This window comes from Apaloderma vittatum, unplaced genomic scaffold (assembly GCF_000703405.1).
Source record: "Apaloderma vittatum isolate BGI_N311 unplaced genomic scaffold, ASM70340v1 scaffold33556, whole genome shotgun sequence".
NCBI classification, from domain to species: domain Eukaryota; kingdom Metazoa; phylum Chordata; class Aves; order Trogoniformes; family Trogonidae; genus Apaloderma; species Apaloderma vittatum.
The window spans coordinates 35129-52467 of NW_009721765.1; the positions used below are offsets into that span (position 1 = coordinate 35129).

General features: G+C 42.1%; 1 protein-coding gene across 1 annotated transcript in view; it reads left to right on the forward strand.

Moving 5' to 3' along the window:
* MCC (mutated in colorectal cancers) overlaps positions 1–16605 on the forward strand; it is a gene marked incomplete at its 5' end in the record, with an annotated part of 50340 nt that extends 33735 nt beyond the window's left edge. The window contains 4 exons of the mRNA XM_009871526.1: positions 2181–2387; positions 3374–3471; positions 15286–15408; positions 16425–16605. Coding sequence (XP_009869828.1) covers positions 2181–2387; positions 3374–3471; positions 15286–15408; positions 16425–16605 — 609 coding nt within the window. The remainder of the gene's footprint in view (positions 1–2180; positions 2388–3373; positions 3472–15285; positions 15409–16424) is intronic.
* Between the last annotated feature and the right edge of the window lie 734 nt (positions 16606–17339).

Below are 17339 nucleotides of genomic sequence, written 5' to 3' on the forward strand. Positions count from 1 at the left end.
AAGCTTGCTGTCTTCATAAACCAAGGGTTAACCATTGATCCTCAAATTTGTTTTGAGTTGGGACATGTAGTGCAAACAAATATCCAGTCTTTAAGTTAAAACTTCTAAGTGATGGGAAAAATCAGTTCCACAGATTCATTGTTGCAGTGGTTAGAGTTATCTTTTCCTTTTAGCAAATAAATATCCCTTATTTCTAGGCTGAATTTACCTAGCTTCAGCTTCCAGCCTGTCATGACCCTCCCACGTAGATAGCCCTCCATCAAGAGTATCTTCTACTCTTATAAGTGCCAAAATACTCTGCTCAAATTACTTCTCAGCCTTCACTACCAGGCTAAGTAGATTAATAGCTTTAGAAATAGAGGCTTAAGGTGCTAAATACCAGACAATCCAGTTCAACTCCTATAACTAAATCTCCCCATCATTATTTATCAGTACTATTTACATTTTTACTTTTGACAAAGGAAATTAGTGATAACTTCTTGTAACAACTAAATTTGTGTGAACTACACTGAGTGAAACTGATTGTTCTTAAAACCTTCAGTTCACAAACAAGCAGTTGAATAAATGAATTCTTTGAAAGTTCATACGCACCTTTCCAAGCCTGAGGGGTTTTCAGGATATGGACTTTATTTCTGCATGGTTGATGATTCTGAATAAGCCAATGATTACCTACGATTACTATATGCTGTTTGTAACTGTGCTACACCTGTATGCACTACTTAAACTTAATCCAGACAGCATATTTTTCATAGGAATATAAGATTCCCTTCTAGAGAAAAAGCCAGTATAAATATGTTCAAAGTTTTGTGTTTGTATAATCCTTGTTAATAATGGATGTGATACAAAGAGCATTCCTTTTGAAGGATAAAGTAAGATACATCTAATATTTTTATGACTTTTTTTAAAAAAAAAAATCAGTGATTTTCTCCTAGGCTAGCCACACAACAGGAAACTTTCATCTTCTGAAGATACTTACACAGTGAACAGTGTAGAACTGAACTGTGATGCAGAAAATGGCTATATGAACTCAGTATTCACTCATCAGGTGACCAGCAAGGTCAACATGATTCTGGGTTGGGGTTATTTTGTTTTGGCAGTCTTCTGTTTCTTAACCTGTGTTTTTTTAAACACAAAATGTAAATTATGTTTTAGGACTGTCTCTTTAAATGTTTTGTGGGTGCTGGGTTTTCCAGGTTTCAAAAAATAACTAGACGTTTTGTAGAAGAAACTTTTCTGAAGTATTGTTAAACACAAAGAGCCTTGTGGTTCAAGATACCCGTCAGCTGCTTTTCGTGGGAGAGAAGGATCACTGCACTCTTGCCTTGTTCTTACACTTCTGCCCAGCCACTGTCAGAGCAGATGTTAAAGCGGAGGTCTGTCCCCATGTAGCAGTTGTTCTGTTAAAATAGTTAAGAGCCCTTTCATAAATACTCGTGTTGGCAGAGGAATGACACACAGGAACTAGCTCTTAGAATTGAGCTTCTTTTATGAAGTACCAGTGTCTGTCTCCTGTGGATCCTATTTATGGAAGAATATAAGTGGGTGCAATTTCATTAACCTCCAGCCATGTATAGTTGGGATTCTGGCTACTTAGAGGAAGGAATTTAAAAACAGAAATCCCGTAATGCTGTACTCAGTTGCCCTTTTTGACTAACTCATTCTACCACAGAGGTAGGTGTTAAAGGCAGAAATATATGATCTGTTGTTGCTGTCCTAGTCCCTCACACCTATTACACTGCAGTGAGATAAACCAGCTCTTAGTTCTTATGTATTAAAAAGAACTTGAAATCTGGCATTTAGGGAGCTGTTCAACAAGAAATTCAGACACTCCTTCAGGCAAAGGTCTCTGAAGGACAAGGCAGAAGTAAAGAAATTTCAGCAGCTGTGGCAGCCCTCCTAGATCTCTGTAGTTTCAGCTTCACATTAGCTGCTCTATTGCCTCTGAGTTTATTTCTGAGGCTGATTAAGGGATGACACAGCTCGTCATACTCACTTAGACTCAAGATATACTGGTCTTTTGACAAATACACTATGTGATTATAAAAAGCATTCTGGATGCCAGTAGTGTTCTCCATGGAAAGAACAATTAAGCAGTAGGAGTGGGCGAACCTTGTTTAACCTTGTCTTCCTTCAGGTATATAGTCCCATGAAGCAGCATGTTGATAATATTTCTTCAACAGGAGGAGATGGCAGAGCTCAAGGCTCAGCTTTACCTGCTAGAGAAGGAGAAGAAGGCCTTGGAATTGAAACTGAGCACTCGAGAGGCACAGGAGCAAGCCTACCTCGTCCATATTGAGCACTTGAAGTCTGAAGTGGAAGAGCAAAAAGAGCAGAGAATGAGGTCTCTCAGCTCAACCAGCAGCGGAAGCAAAGACAAATTGGGAAAGGTCAGGGGTTCAAACAAGTTTCCAAAATCAAAAACAATTCAAAACAATTTATTATAACCCTCCCCACTCTACAGCAGTCTTTAGCATGTTAATTGTTCTTCTCTTTTGTCTATATATATGTCTTCTTCTGTCTTATCCAGTTGTTAGGTGGTTTTTCCATGCTGTGATTTATGAGGACTTTGCAGAATTATTGTTAAGCCTAAGCTGAAATACGATTCATTTTGGGGAGGAGTACAACAAAGCCATTCTTGCCAAATGTAACTAGCTACCGTGGTTGAAGATTTTGTGTCTTGCCTGTTGCCATTCACTGTAAACAGTGGGGAAGAGTCTAAACAAGATGCCATCCTCCCTTACACCAAACACAAAATACAAAAAAAAATGAAATTCATTTCTAGGAAGCAGTTAGAGCATTATAATGACAGTCTCTTTTTCCAAGTCAGACAGTTTGTAATGATTTGAGAATGAAGACATTTCCCCGCTCAGTGTAATGCAAAGTAAACAGATTTCTGCTTTTACAATAGCAATTTGTATAAAGAAACAGTGATAACTAGAAAAACTTTAATGCTGTTATTTTAGTACTGTGTCCCTCGAAAACCTTGGTGATGTTTAAAAAACAAAATCCAAAGCTAGTGTACAACCGTGTCCTTCTTATTTGTTCCTGGCAAAGCGTCATCTGAATTGTTTGATCCAGTGCTTCTTTGTTTCAAGTGTGGTGTTGAAAGAAGTATAGTGCCCCACCAATTAGGTACACTACAGCAAAATTGTGCAAATCAGTTAACTGTGATGGTTTAGCATTTACAACGATGTGTGAAGTGTTAATCCATTAGTTAGTTTCTTGGTATGTTGATACGCTGCCATATTACTGTGACATTGTTATGTTTATTTCACCTCCATTTTTAAAGTAGCTGTGAATAAAGAGGTTTTCAGAGTTTTCCCATTAAGATGGTAAATAACTTCAAATTAGATGTCCTTTCCTCATTTCTCAGGAATGCAGCGATGGCACCGCAACACCATTAACACTAGCTGAGCTGAGACCGTACAACGAGAGTGAACTGACTGCTGAGCTGACAAATGCACTCAGGCGGTAAGCAGCTTCCTTCACCAGAAACATGACTTTTTTTAAGTCCAGGGTGAGGTTTGGTTGTAAGCCTTCACTCTTATCCTCAACTGATTTTAAGAGCAATCACAGATTTTTCCTGTGAGGAGGAAAAGGATTGACATTCTTCTAACTTTAACCTCTCTTTTGCTTCTCATGGTGCTCAGCTCCGTTCTCCTTAAGCTTCTCTAAAATTCTGAATAACTGTATCCCTAAGAAAGCCTCAAAATGTTAGTGATGTCATGCAACGGTATGAGACACAAAGCAGTGGCATGACTTGCTTGAGGGCATGCAGAAAACCTTTATGAGGACAGGATTTGAAGTGTGATCTTTGGTTAAGAAGGTTGGTCGCGGATTAGAGCTTGGGTAGGAGTCATGGGAGTGGGAATTGCAGTGATTTTGATGACTCAGATGCTGCATTTGCCTCCTGAGTACATAAGTAGAGCCAGAGTTCAATTATGAATGACATTGTTGTGTGAAGCATTAGCTTTCCAACGAGAGAGAAAATTGATGTCTTGACAAAATGCTTTTATCAACAGCCAGGTTTTAAGCCAAAGCTTTCAGTACAGTTATACATTAACTAGATACTTGTTTGTGCAGCAGTTTTTGCTGCACCAGCTATGTGATAAGCTTCATGACAAAGATACTTACTGTTTCAATAGTTGTTCCAGTATTTCTTCCACCTTTTCTAAGACATAGCTCTCCGATACTTAGTCTGGTTAACATATTTAGAAGCTGTCCAAAATGCTGCTAAGAATTTTGGCTGGGAGGGGAGTGTATTTTGTTTTTGTGGTGTTTGCACCCTCTTTAATGGTGGAACGTCCTCTCAGGCAGCTGTGGTGTTTCATTCCTGAAGTGCTGTTTTCATAGGTGCAACCTGTGGTGCCTAGGGACACTTAAGCCTGAAAGGCATTATGTAAAAATGTGAGATCATAACCACTGTGTCAATACATCTCATATCATTTGCTTAATAGTCTGGCAGCTGCTGAGTATTTAGTTTTCTTGATGCAGGAAACAAAATTCTGTGGTTAAAATAATCAAAACTGTCATTCGTGTGTGGGTGGATAAAAACCATCAACAAAGTCATTTGCATGAACATTGCACGGAGCCGCTGGCCTCCTCCATACGGCCCACACCCCAGTCCTGGTGCAAGCAGCTCCACTGGCATTTTCCGTCTTCACTCAAGCTGCAGCTTCTTCCTCTTTGTATTATTAGCTCCTGGATTTTGAGAAGATGACAGTGACCTTAGTTAGCAGAGGCTGGAGTGTGTGTTTTGCTGACAACACAGAGAAAAAAATTCTGCTTTATCTACTAGGCCTTAAGTTGATTAGCATGGATTTCCAGCCAGGGGCCTAGCAGAGTACAGTTTGTCAGGCAGAAACAGGGAAGAAAAATAATCGGATTAAACTGTACATAAATTCTGGAGTGAAGACTCTCTGTGTAATGGAAATACGACTATCCTAAATGTGATTGCCACTGAGGCTCAAGTACAGTTCCCGTGAGCTGTGTGGACAGGGTATTTTTCTCCCTAATCAGCATGCCAGCCAAATCAGTCTGAATGCTCAGTCTCCTTATTCTGAAGTCTTCTCTCTGAAAGCTCATGGAAGGGCTGTCTAGCACATGGACAAAGCTTGCTGCAACCTATTTAGTCAGAGCTATGCTAAAAAATACCAGGAGTTCCTAAGTGCTATCCTGGCTGAATGAAGCCACAGATATCACAATGAAATTTATACAATCGTGGATCCACAGGAGAGTTTTAAAAATAATCAAAGTGCATTTTCCTCTCTGCAGATACTAGGACAATGCAGAATGTTCTGAACTGACTGTGGTATCTTTAGGGACAAAGTGGATTTAACCCTTTGCACTTAGCATGTGCCAATCCCTGAATGACTCTCACACTTGTCTGGGAAAACAAGTGCTGGCACTGTATGCGAACCAGGAGAGATCCTGGAGGCTCCCCGTAGCACCCTTCTTACCCAGCAAAGAAGTAGGACCAGAATTCAAAATAAAAAATATATTGCCCAGTAACTATGTTTGCTGGGGGGGGGGGCAGGAGGGAGATGTGAAACAAGAGAATATCTCACGCTGAATCTCTGATCTCAGGGTAAAGGCCAGTGTTCAGGAGTATTTCAGCGCTGGTTGCGGTGAGTGCACACATCCAGCAATTGGACCCGTCAACGCAGTAGACAATGGGGAAGGGGACAGCAGCTGCAAGGATAGAGGAAAAATCCATTTGGTTTTGAGTCTCTCTGTTTGTCACAGAACGTGGTATTAATCAACAACTCTGCCTGCTGCCTGCTCTCTATCCTGTCTTCAAAGAAAGAAAAGCACTGGTAGCTTCCCCCTCTACTGCTTTCCCATTCTGTCCCTCTCTTGCTGCAAAACCGTCAGGTTCTTCTCAGTGAATTGAAATAGAGCAAAACCCAAATAAAACAGTAGGATACAGTTACAGTTGGGATTTTGGTGTGGTTTGGAAACATTTATTTTTACACAGCGTGCAAATGGCTTTGCAGCAGAACAGTCTCATCCACAGAGGTAGCCTGTCTTTTCTCTGCAGATGTGGATTTTCTCGTAAATCTGGAATCCAGTAGCATGTTGTGGAGCTCCCTGAGTTGTTGTCATTGGTGGTGCCTATCAACAGAAATTCAAAGCAGAAGCAGTTCTTAATTTACTTTTTCGTATTTGCTTTATTAGGACTCAGAGTTTCCTGTAGCACTGTACAATATTAAACCCCATCTTACAGGCTTCATGCAGAAATCACTTCTCTTTTCCATGACCATTGTGCTAACTAGTAGAAATGTAAACTATCAGCAAGTTCCATGTTATAAAAGCTACATCTAGGTTACCAAATTTCTGGTATTTCAAGCTAATTTAGAGACATAGCCTGCTCCAGCCAAGCATAAATACTTTCTGCTGGAGTCTTTAGCAATTTTATTTTGCTTTCTCTCCTTTCTTGGTGGAATGTTTTAATGGACATGAAGTCCCTTGAGTTTTTTTTCAAGTTTGACACATCCATTAACGAGCTTGTTGGCCAAAAATACGTTTTTGGCCTCCCAAGAATAAAGTATTCCCAGCAGCCTCATGGCCTGGCACCGACACCTCAAAGATTATGCCAGAAGCCAGTTTTATGAGGGAGGATCTGGTTGAATACCTCAAAATGAGGCACATTACACAGTGTTTGAGGGAGAGCTTAAAATGAGATCTTTCTTGCTAATGTGTTCTTCTCTGCTGTGGCAGGAGAAGGGAGTGCTGTAGATGACTTGTATGAGTTTAGAACTTAGTAGGTACACACTAGGTTATAAATGCATTAGGGATGGCAGGAAGGACGTGGTAAGAATTCCAGATAGCAAATGCTCTTGTTTCAGCAGGGCAATAATAGTGGTGAAATGACTAATCTTTTGGGATTTTTCTGTAAATTTCTTTCATTCTGTGGAGAAAGGCCAAGCTAACAAGGCTGAAACTTCTCCCTCTTCCCAGGCCTTACTAGCAATGCTTTGTTTGTTGAGAACCTCCTGCAGTGTCTCCTTGTATTTCCAGTCCCTGATAGCTTTTCTATCTGCACAGATCTGGATTTTGTGTTTGTATTTAGAGAATCATTTATAAGAAATAAAATATTTGGGCAGGAAGGATCTGACAATACTAGGTAAGGGCCATGGCGGGCAAAATACTTTTTAGCTAGACTGCCTGTTTAGACCTCAGCTGGGTCACTAGTTTGCACAAAATTACGATCTCTGACGGCTGTGCAGGTTTACATGAATTGTGTCAGTCTAGACGTGTTTCACTATCTCCCTCACAAAAGGATCACTGTCTGGCAACACAACAAACAATCTATGTATTTGCCATGTCTGATGACTTTTGAACGGAGAGATAACCTAGTAAGTGATGCCAGTAAATGGGAAGTCGTCATGGAGATAGAAAAGGCTGGTAACCAGCAGCTGGCAAGCAGTTCTTCTCTTACCAAAAAGTATGTTTTGCACAGAGCTATGCTCCTGACTCTAGAACTGGAAACTGTGGGAATTTCTAGTAGAACATAGAAGATTAATCCTGTTGCAATACCTTCCCTGTGTCTGTTGACATAATGTTCTTCACAGTCTCAGGTCCTTACGTGTGCTTGAAGACCACAGCCCTGTCTTGTGCCAAACTTCTTGTCTGAAGAGAGCACCATTTCAGTAGTAAGCTATGCCAAGGCATGGCAATGACTATTTCCTGGCACAGTGTCAGCCATGGGTAAATCAAGCCACCCTCCTTAATTTAACCTTCCACAAACTTCATGTGATGATATCTTTGCTTGGCATGTTTTCAAAGACCACCCTTATTTTCATGATAGCAGGATCCAGCAGTAGGTGGGAGCATCTCTGAAAGTCAGGCTTCACCATCAGTAAAGCTCAGTCTCGTGAATAAAAAGAAAAATGTCTTAAACACGTCATATTGTAATGATTCAGATTTTAAATAGCCCTTAAGAGTTCATAGAATCATAGAATGGCCTAGGCTGGAAGGGACCTTAGAGATCGTTTAATCCAACCTCCCTGTCATGGGCAGGGACGCCTCTCAACTAGATCAGGCTACTCAAGGCTCCATCCAACTTGGCCTTGAACACCTCCAGGGAGAGGCCAGCCACAACTTCTCTGGATGATTTATTCCAGAGTCTTGTTGCCCTCCTACTGAAGAAATTTTTCCTAAGATCCAATCTAAATCTATTTTTCTTTAATTTAAATTCATTTCTCCTCGTCCTATCAGTGGACAGTCTTGTAAAGTAAAAAGTCCTTCCCCAGCCTTCCTGTAGATTTGCTGTCCTTCCTATAGAAGTCCAGCAGAGCTGCTGAAGGAAAAAATACAGATTTGCCTTACACCTGAGAGCATAGGACAGGTGGGTATTTCCTAAACCAGAACTAGGTGGTAGTGTCAAATGTGGCAGGAAAAGCTCCAACTCTTGTCCTAAATGGAGCTAAAAAGTACAAGCTGCTTAATGAAATAGTTGTATAATTTCTTGTTCAAATTGAAAAAAAAAAATAGTTGCATTCAGGCTAAGCATTTGGGTACATGGATATTTAATGCTAAATGGGCCATAGGTATGTTTGGAAATCTTTGCAGTTGAACACTGAATGTCTGCAAACAGATTCTTTAACATCTAGGATGATCTTATAATGTTAGTTCTTGCAGTTCTCTATTAACTCTGAGTAGAGGCACTATTTATAGCCAGACCAACTATTTTGGACGTTTTCACAGAATCAAAGAATTACAGAGTGGCCTAGGCTGGAAGGGACCTTAGAGATCATTCACTTTTTGTTTGACCAAAGTACAAGATGATCATACAGAGGATAAAAGTGCAGGGGAGAGGCAGGAATTAGTATTCAGAAGCTACTCATGAGCTTTTCCAGTACATCAAGTGGCTGCTTTGTGTCAGTTATGTGTGCTTATTTGTGTTCTCTCATTATCACATCCATGGATAATGGGGAAATATGCAACTCTGAAACACCTGAAAGCCAGAGGCTGGCATGGATCACAGCCATAGCAAATTTCAGGGATCTCTGTCTTTTCTGTGACTGTGCAGTCTCCTAGCCTGGTTTCCCTTGGCTGCCTGAGGGGTTCAGGAGGCATGGCCTGTCTCTGGAAATCCCCACAGAGAGCCTCACTGAGAGAAACCATCTCTGAAGAAATGACTCATAGTGGTATAAGGGACAGATTCCTCAGAAGCGCCTCGGGTAGCTATCTTTTCTACATGGATCACAGATAACCAAAAGAAAAACATTTTCTTTCTCTCTATTTTTGACATAGAATAAGTAGTTCTCCTTACCCTGCTTGGTTATCTGAACTGCTGTGCTCTCAAATGTAATTGTCACAGTGGAGCTCCAAATAGCTCCAAGTCTGGAGAGCTTCCAGACGGGGCTGGGAAAACTGGGTGGGAGATTGGAGCTGTGTGTGGAGCAGGCAGGCGTGCGTGCTGCTGCCTCCCTCCTGGCCTGTTCTCTCTTTTTGCTGCCAGTCTGTTTCCAGGACCACACCTGGGCTGTCTCCCTGCTGCCGGGGGTGTAATACGTGCCTGTGTTACTCTCTGGTTTTTGAGATCTGCTCTGAGCATCTGACAGTCAGCAAAAAGAAAACAAAACAGCAGTATCTTGCACCAGCAAAGCATTTTTTTGAAAGCGCTCTCTCTTCTCAGTGGTTAGAAAAGGCTACTTTTGCAAGGGTAGCAGGCAGCATGGGTGTTTGTGAGCCCACTGATGCCTCAGAAGGTGAGATAGGAAGACTTAGCATTTGAAGGGGATTGTTTTAAGACTCCTGGCATTTGCATAGTGTTATTTTGTTGCCTCTTAAAAACATTCTAGGTGTTTTCTTCTGCAGGACAACCCAGTCCACTGAGGCAGGCGTGCATTTTGAATTGGCTTGGGGATTCTGCCAGTCTGAAGTAGGATGTTAGTTTAAACTGCTGATGAAAAGAGAATTTATCTGCATTCCTTTTAAATGTCCAGCTGTTATCTCCTGAGAGAAGAGGAGTCAAATGCCTAGAAAAAACAACCTTATGTCACCCTGCTCAGCTGGATCTTGAAAAGGCAGAGAGGAGTGAGGGAGCATGCCAGGATTAAAACAACAGGAGGGTGTTGGGAAAGGGACTAGGAGCAAAGTGTGGGATTGAAAAAGTGTGCCTTCCCATACAAAACTGGAAGCCACTCAGGAGGTGCTTCTCCTCACCCTTCTCCCCACACTCCATGTACCTGGGGGCTGGCCAGACTGCATGGGTCCTTACCCATAGAGCCTCTCTTCTCCTGGTCTGACTGCCAGGCTGCTGCGCCAGGGCTTTGCCTATGCGGACCTCAGGGGCGAGTGGTGAGCTGGAGCTAATGGTGCCAATTTAGCAGAGGAGCCAGAACTTGAAGGGGTCTACTTGTAGCAGGCACTGGCAGCAGAAGTCATGATCCAACATCTTGCCATCCCTAGGAACATCATTTTACACATCCTTTTACACACCCTCCGTGGGAAACTTTACCTCCCGATGTGGAGAGAGCTCATTACTCCTGATTTGGCAAGAGCTGTGGGTGCTCTGGACCCTAGGGCAGAGGAGCCTTTACAAGAAGGGGAGTCAGCTGGGTACACTCCAAGCCAGGGGCAGAAAAATCAGCTTTCTACATGCCAGGGGAAAGCAGCTTCCTGTTTGCAGCACTGGGGAATTCTCAATGAAGTGAGCAAGAGCAGGAAAATCCACCTGGGAAGACTTGTGGCATATGAAACCTGAACATGTCTGAAAAAGCGCAGACAGGAGGGAAAACACAAGGTGCCCAAGCCCTTGCTTACATTATTCTGGGCCAAACATGGTGTCATTGTGTGAAGGCCAAGTTGACAGAAAGTGCAGAAATGTTCCCGATGTGACATAGTTTCCTTAACCGCTCTGGCAGAATCCTCACTCTCTGCAGCAGTAGCTGTGAAACCAGAGCAAATGTTAGGCCCTGTCCACCCCTGACCGCTTGCCTTACTATTCAAACTGTCCTGTAACTCTGAAACAGAAAACCCTTGAAAACTGCTTAGCAGATCCCCACAGTGTTTTGGTTGCGAAAATACAAAACGAAAGTCTTTGTTACCAGCATATGAGGCGTTTCACTGAAAATAGCAGTTTTAGTGGATGTTGGATTAGGCTGTAGGCCTCTGAAAACACTTATTCTGAGCTTTTCCTTGGAAAAGGAGCTGTCGGGGATTTCCCCAGCTGAATTCTTGAGTGCCCTGCAGCAGAGAGCCTGGTTGTCGGAAGCGAGCCATGCCCTCGGATCATCAGCTTGTTCCCTCTTCTGGGAACATGAACTCTTTTTTCTCTCTGGGCACGAGGTGCCACAGCTGTGTTTTCCATAGCTCCTGTAGCCAGTTGGAAGAGGTACTGGTGGGAGCCAAAGCTGTGCTGACTTCTACGATCCGATTGACTTGTGGCTTAGGGGCTCACAGAAATTACTTCTCCTTCCCTCTTTCAATCAAAATGCACACAGAAATGCTTTCTCGGGATGCGTCCTGGTCTGTATTACAGCCCTGGGGCACGATAGCACTGTGAGTTCAGCATGTAAGATTCTGTGGTGATTTGCTCGTCAGACTCGGAAACAGACTGTCTGGCATCAGCAGGCTGTGCCACAACCATACAGTGATCACTGTCAGCAGGGAATTCTTATAGTTGTTGGCTCAAAGGCAGTTCCATCCGTGATTCACAGCTTTGACACATGCACATCCTTGAAAAATGCTGTGTATGACTATGACTATTGTCTTAAAATATTCTGTCTTATTAAGCCTGTAGCGGCTGATTCTTCATACCCTGCTGATTTGTAACAGCAATCAGGAAAGTGGAGTGGAATGCACTAAAGGTGTATGAATAGCACCTCAGGATTCATTATCACTCCTCTTCACTGCCCGACTAAGCAATGAGTTTTGCAGAGACACGAATAAGGACAATTCTTTCTGTCCAAACTGAGATAATTACTGATAAAAATAGAGATAAGTGGGAGAGTTAACATTACGAGGCATGGGATTTTTGTGAAGGGATATAGCATTTGCTGGCCAAGTCAGTAAGGTACAACTCTGACATCTCTCATCTGCTACGTAAATAGAAGGTGCAGCACTCTGTGGAAAACTTTACATGCTTTTTGCATGTAATAGTCATTAACCGAGTGTATATGCATCTGCATTTCCCAGATGAAAACAAGGTATTTACTGTGCCTGTACTGTTGCCACTATATATGTAGTCTGCTCAGGTGTTACTATTTGTGAAATGCCTCTGTGGAAGTAAAGATACTTAGATAGGCATGTTTTAAATTGGGAAGAGTAAGTGTAACAGTAGATGCCTATGTATTGTTTTTCTGAGATTGTGGGACATTTCATCACATGTATCAAACCGCCTATTGCTTTCCCTGAGATCAAGGTGGGAGTAGGCACTAGCTAGTGCTGCTTTCTTCAACTTAAAGACATCAAGAAAAGACAAAAAGAACGGTGTAGATCTTGTCAGCCTGGGGAATACTTGTGTTTTACTGGCATAAATATAAATTTGAGGCATCTGTAGGTTTGAAGGATTAGCCACTGTTACCTGTTTAGCTAGATGGTTCAGAGCTAGCATCTGAGAGTTGTTTAACTAGCCTGTGGAGGCCCGGGGTGCTCACCACTCCACTGGCACTGAATCCCTGGCAAGCAGCAAGACGAGGATGTTACAGGCTGAAGGTAAAGAAATACCTCTTGATGTTTAGCTGAGTTCAGACAGAACGTGACTGGTTGCAAAGTGTGAGTGCAAAACCAGACAAAAGGTGGTGTAGTAGTTTTATCAGGTAACAGTCACCGTAGCAACCAAACTTTACCATGCATGACAAGTTCCTCCACATCTTTCCACTGTGTTTCTTTTCCACATAGCTTTTGTTACAGCAGGTGTGTTAAAGACTTCAGCTGCAGTAAACTCTGGCTCTACAGGGTTCTTTCCCCTGAGACTGTGTGCAGTGTTTTCACAGCTACGCCTTTTCTTGCATGTAATGTTAGATCAACCCCATGTGATTTTTAGCTTTCTCTCCTCATCCAAATACTGTGAATGTGTATTCCATCGGGCTTGCCATTCAGGCTAGGTCGAAGTGCTGGGCACGGTGCTGCTGAGCCTTTCACAGAGCCTCTGGCTGACGTGTCCTTTGGACACAAGCACCACATTCACCATACTTTGTCCTGTCCTATCAGTAGTGCCACACACATATTAGATTATGGGTCTGGCCTCTGCCAGGCCTGATTTTTTTCCTGTTTATCTTCTATCACAGGTAAAAACTGGATTTTTTTTTTTTTGTTTCTGTTTACTTTGTAAAACACAGATTTTGACTGTAGACTATGCTGAGTCTTTCTGACTGCTAAGATAGGATATAAAAAATAAAATTTATATTTGGAGTGGGTGGCAGTGACCTGTTAACTGCTAGGGAAAAAAATTTATAATTTGAAAACTGCGAGTATGTTACTTCAGTGAAAGGACACATAAAGAATACTGATGATTCTTCATCAACAAGGCCTCTCTTATGTCCTTTTCAATTTGGCCAGTAAACCAGTCTCTGCAGTGTGTTGGGATAAACTGCTAACTTGGAATATTTCCCCGGCTGACGTTGTGAAAGCCCTTCTGTTGCTGAAACCGAGTGCGGTGAGAGGTGCCACATGTGCTGTCCTCGCCTCTGGTTATAAAATGCTGCCGTTGCCAGGCCAGCCTCGGAACTGCAGGCTGGGGGGCCAGTTTTTGGGGAGCATCTCTGTGCAGGCCTGGGGAAGCTTTCGGGAACTTTTGGAGATTCGCTTCCCATGGGGCTCTGTGGGTTTATGCGAGAGCTAGCGGTAGTGTTGTTATTGAGATGAAACTCAGTTTAGTCGCTTAGCAGCACCGCAGGAAAAACAGGAGGGAAAGACGAATCACTTCAAAGCCATTCTGGGCAGCAAAGCATGGATGAACGTCTCCATACATGCAAAGTTCCCAAGTGTAAGGATCAACACTGCAAAATCTGGTTTTGTCCTAGTTCAGCCCAGCCCCATTTTATTCTTGTCCACGTTTTTACTTCCAAATCTGTTATTTTTCTGTCTGGGCTGTCAGGTGGATCACAGAGAGGGGCTCTGGGTGCTCTGCAGCAGGCAGCTCCCAAGGAAGAAGCACCTGCCTCATATGCCATGTGCTCGCCTGCTGCTTTTGAAAGCCAGCTTAAACCTCAAGTTGTAGCGCTTACTGCTACCCAGAACTTAATGCGCTGTTTGCTTTTTCTTTCCCTCATGGAGATCTTTGTAATGTAAAAATATTATAAGGTACCTTACTTCCATTCTGGCGTGCTTCATGTAACTAGTTTTTGGTTCATAATTGGCAAGTAAGTATTGGTAATGTTATCAACATTTTAAACCTCACTGTTGTGAAATATTTGAAAGAAAAAGAGTACTTCTTAGAAGGAAATGCCTGTGTTTTCTCTTCTGTATTTTTTGTGCTTGCCCTTTTCTGTCTCTACTCCACCCTCTCTTTACCAACTTTTTCTGTTTACCACTGCCACATGGACTCAACTTGCTGGCTCCTAAAAAACCCGTGACCGACTGTGATACAGACTGTAGTATAAATTACTCGAGTAAATTTGAAGCAGTAACTGAAATCAATAGAATTTCTCTGAAGATGGTGAAACACAGGAACAGGTTGTCCAGAGAAGCGGTAGAAGCCCCACCCCTGGAAACACATTCAAGGCCAGGCTGGATGGGGCTCTGAGCAACCTGATCTAGTGGAAGGTGTCTCTGCCCATGGCAAGGGAGTTGGTCTAGATGACCTGTAAAGGTCCCTTCCAACTCAGACTGTTCTATGATTCTATAGTCACTTCTAAGTAAAAATGAAATTTGTTTAGCAAATTAATAGCAATCTTGGTGTGCTACTCTTAATTAGAATTCCTGTATGATTACCATGATGTTTGATTTGCCTTCCTTGTTTTCTTCATTAGCTCATTTAAGACACAGTAAGTGGCATGTGCCAGGTATTCTTAAATTTTTATTTATGTGTCTCCGTGGTTATTTCTCAGTGTGATTTGATGCACACAAGACCATGACCCACCTGAGAAGTTTGTTTTCTCTTTTGTCTGCTGCATCTCTGAGTTTGTGTTCTAAAATGGTGAATGTAATAAAAGCCAATCTGTGGAAAAGTTTACTGTTAGAACTACCTCCTGTATTTTCCATATAGTAGTACGGACAGTATTTTCAGCCTGTCAGCCTCCCAGCACAGGACAACCATTCATGCATGTGCAATGCGAAGCATTACTTCAGTTTTAAAAAAAAAGTTTTTTCCCTCCTTTTCTTCTGATCCAGGGAGAAGAAACTGAAAGCTAGAGTGCAAGAGTTAGTGAGTGCTTTGGAGAGACTCACAAAGAGCAGCGAAATCAGACATCAGCAGTCTGCAGAATTCGTTAATGACCTTAAGAGGGCAAACAGGTAAAGGATCTACCAGCAGAAAGATGCCCCACTGCTTTTTCGTTTTGGGGGGTTTTGTCTGCCATGTTCTGCTAATGCACTATAATCCTCCCCCTACCAGTGTGTGGATCCTTGCATTTATATGCATTGACTCTTTAGGGTTATAGTTAAGAGATGAGGGAGATATAAACCTCCTGTGTAGGACACTGAAAACTACACAGATAAGAAGAGACTGGAGGAAACAGATTAATCTTAGTAAAAGCATTATTATTAAAACAAAAAACCCCATTTAATCAGATTCATGAATCTGCTACTTTCTTTTAAATTGTTCCTTTTCTTTGGCTCCAGCCTCTTCATTAGTAAACTGGCTTCAATAATCACACTTACATTAATTACTCAGATTTTACTGGTGCTACATTTGGACAGAGTGAGGATATGGTGGACTGTAGCTGCCCTTCCTGTGAGGCACCCATCACTCACAGTGTAGTTTTCATTAATAAATTATACTTGAAAGCACTTGTTGCAGGGAGCAGCAGCCATCTCACGCTTTCCTACCGACTCAAGGGGGAGGCACAGAAGATAATTGGCAGTTGACAGATTAGCACAAGGTGCTGTCCTCTGAATATAACTCAATTATTTTTAATGGAAAATGCAAAATCAATGCTGGATTTTGTAAGCAGATCCTGGCTTTGCAATTTTTTTTGTAAATCATTACATGTTTAATGTTGCGGTATCCGGACACACAAACAGTGCTCTGCAAGGTCATCATCAGCAACCTCTAGCTGACACTGAACCATGTTTAAAAAGTTTTCAGAAATCAGTTTATGGGTAAAGTTGTGTACCTGACCCTCAGAACTTCAGTTTGGATCAATAAGGTTTGGATCTAATGCATTTTAAAGGAGTAGTAAATTTCAGGAAGATGATCAGTACCCAAACTTTGGAGTTGCCTGAAGGTGGGGTTTTGGGATGGATCTTCGTAGCGCTTGCTATGAACAAGCTTTTTTGAATGCCGTCATATTGCCTTGTATTTCTAACAGCAACTTGGTAGCAGCTTATGAAAAAGCAAAGAAAAAGCATCAAAACAAGCTGAAGAAACTGGAATCACAAATGATGGCCATGGTGGAGAGACACGAAACACAAGTAAGGATGCTCAAACAAAGAATAGCTTTACTGGAAGAAGAGAACTCTAGACCACACACCAATGAAACTTCACTTTAAATGCATCTCTTCCAAAGATGCTTAGTGCCATTACGAATTTCTTGTGGAGGCTGACTTTTTGGTAGCTTCAAATGCTAAAAGCACTGACTGTCAGTGCTGACACACTTAAGCACCTTCTCTGGGATCCCAGAGAGGTGCCATGGGGATAATGTAAGTGTTAACCTTAAATACTGTTTCATAATGTAAAATGGCAGTGCCTGAATTATCATGCTATAACTATGTACTTTGTCTGTGTCACTGTGTATATTCGTACAGCTTCTCTTCCATTTTACATATGTCCCACAGATGACAGTGTCACATTGCAAAATAATTCATGTTAAGAGATTTTAATTTGGGCAGTTTGGAGATAATTTTAGAGTTTTCCCAATCCCTGAGCTCCCTTCTGCACACAGCTCTGTATCGTACCCTCAAGACTTGCTGCCACGGTTAAATCAACTAAATAGGCAGCTGCAGTGGGAAGATGATGGGCTGGCTCAGGTTTTTGCACCATACTTGCCATACTGTCAGTCATAGTGCAGATCAGGTAGGAAAACTCCTGTTGCTTTGGGAAAAAAACCAAACCAACAAACAACAAAACCCAAGAAACCGTCGTTGCATCTCTGAAAACTATAATAATGGTGTATTTCTGGAGTTTGTAAGAGGACTAAAGGCTGTGAGTTTCACTGTGCCAGATAGATAGGCTGTGCCAACTTCCAGTAAATTACAGGAGACCTCGGGGTATTTATCTTGCATGG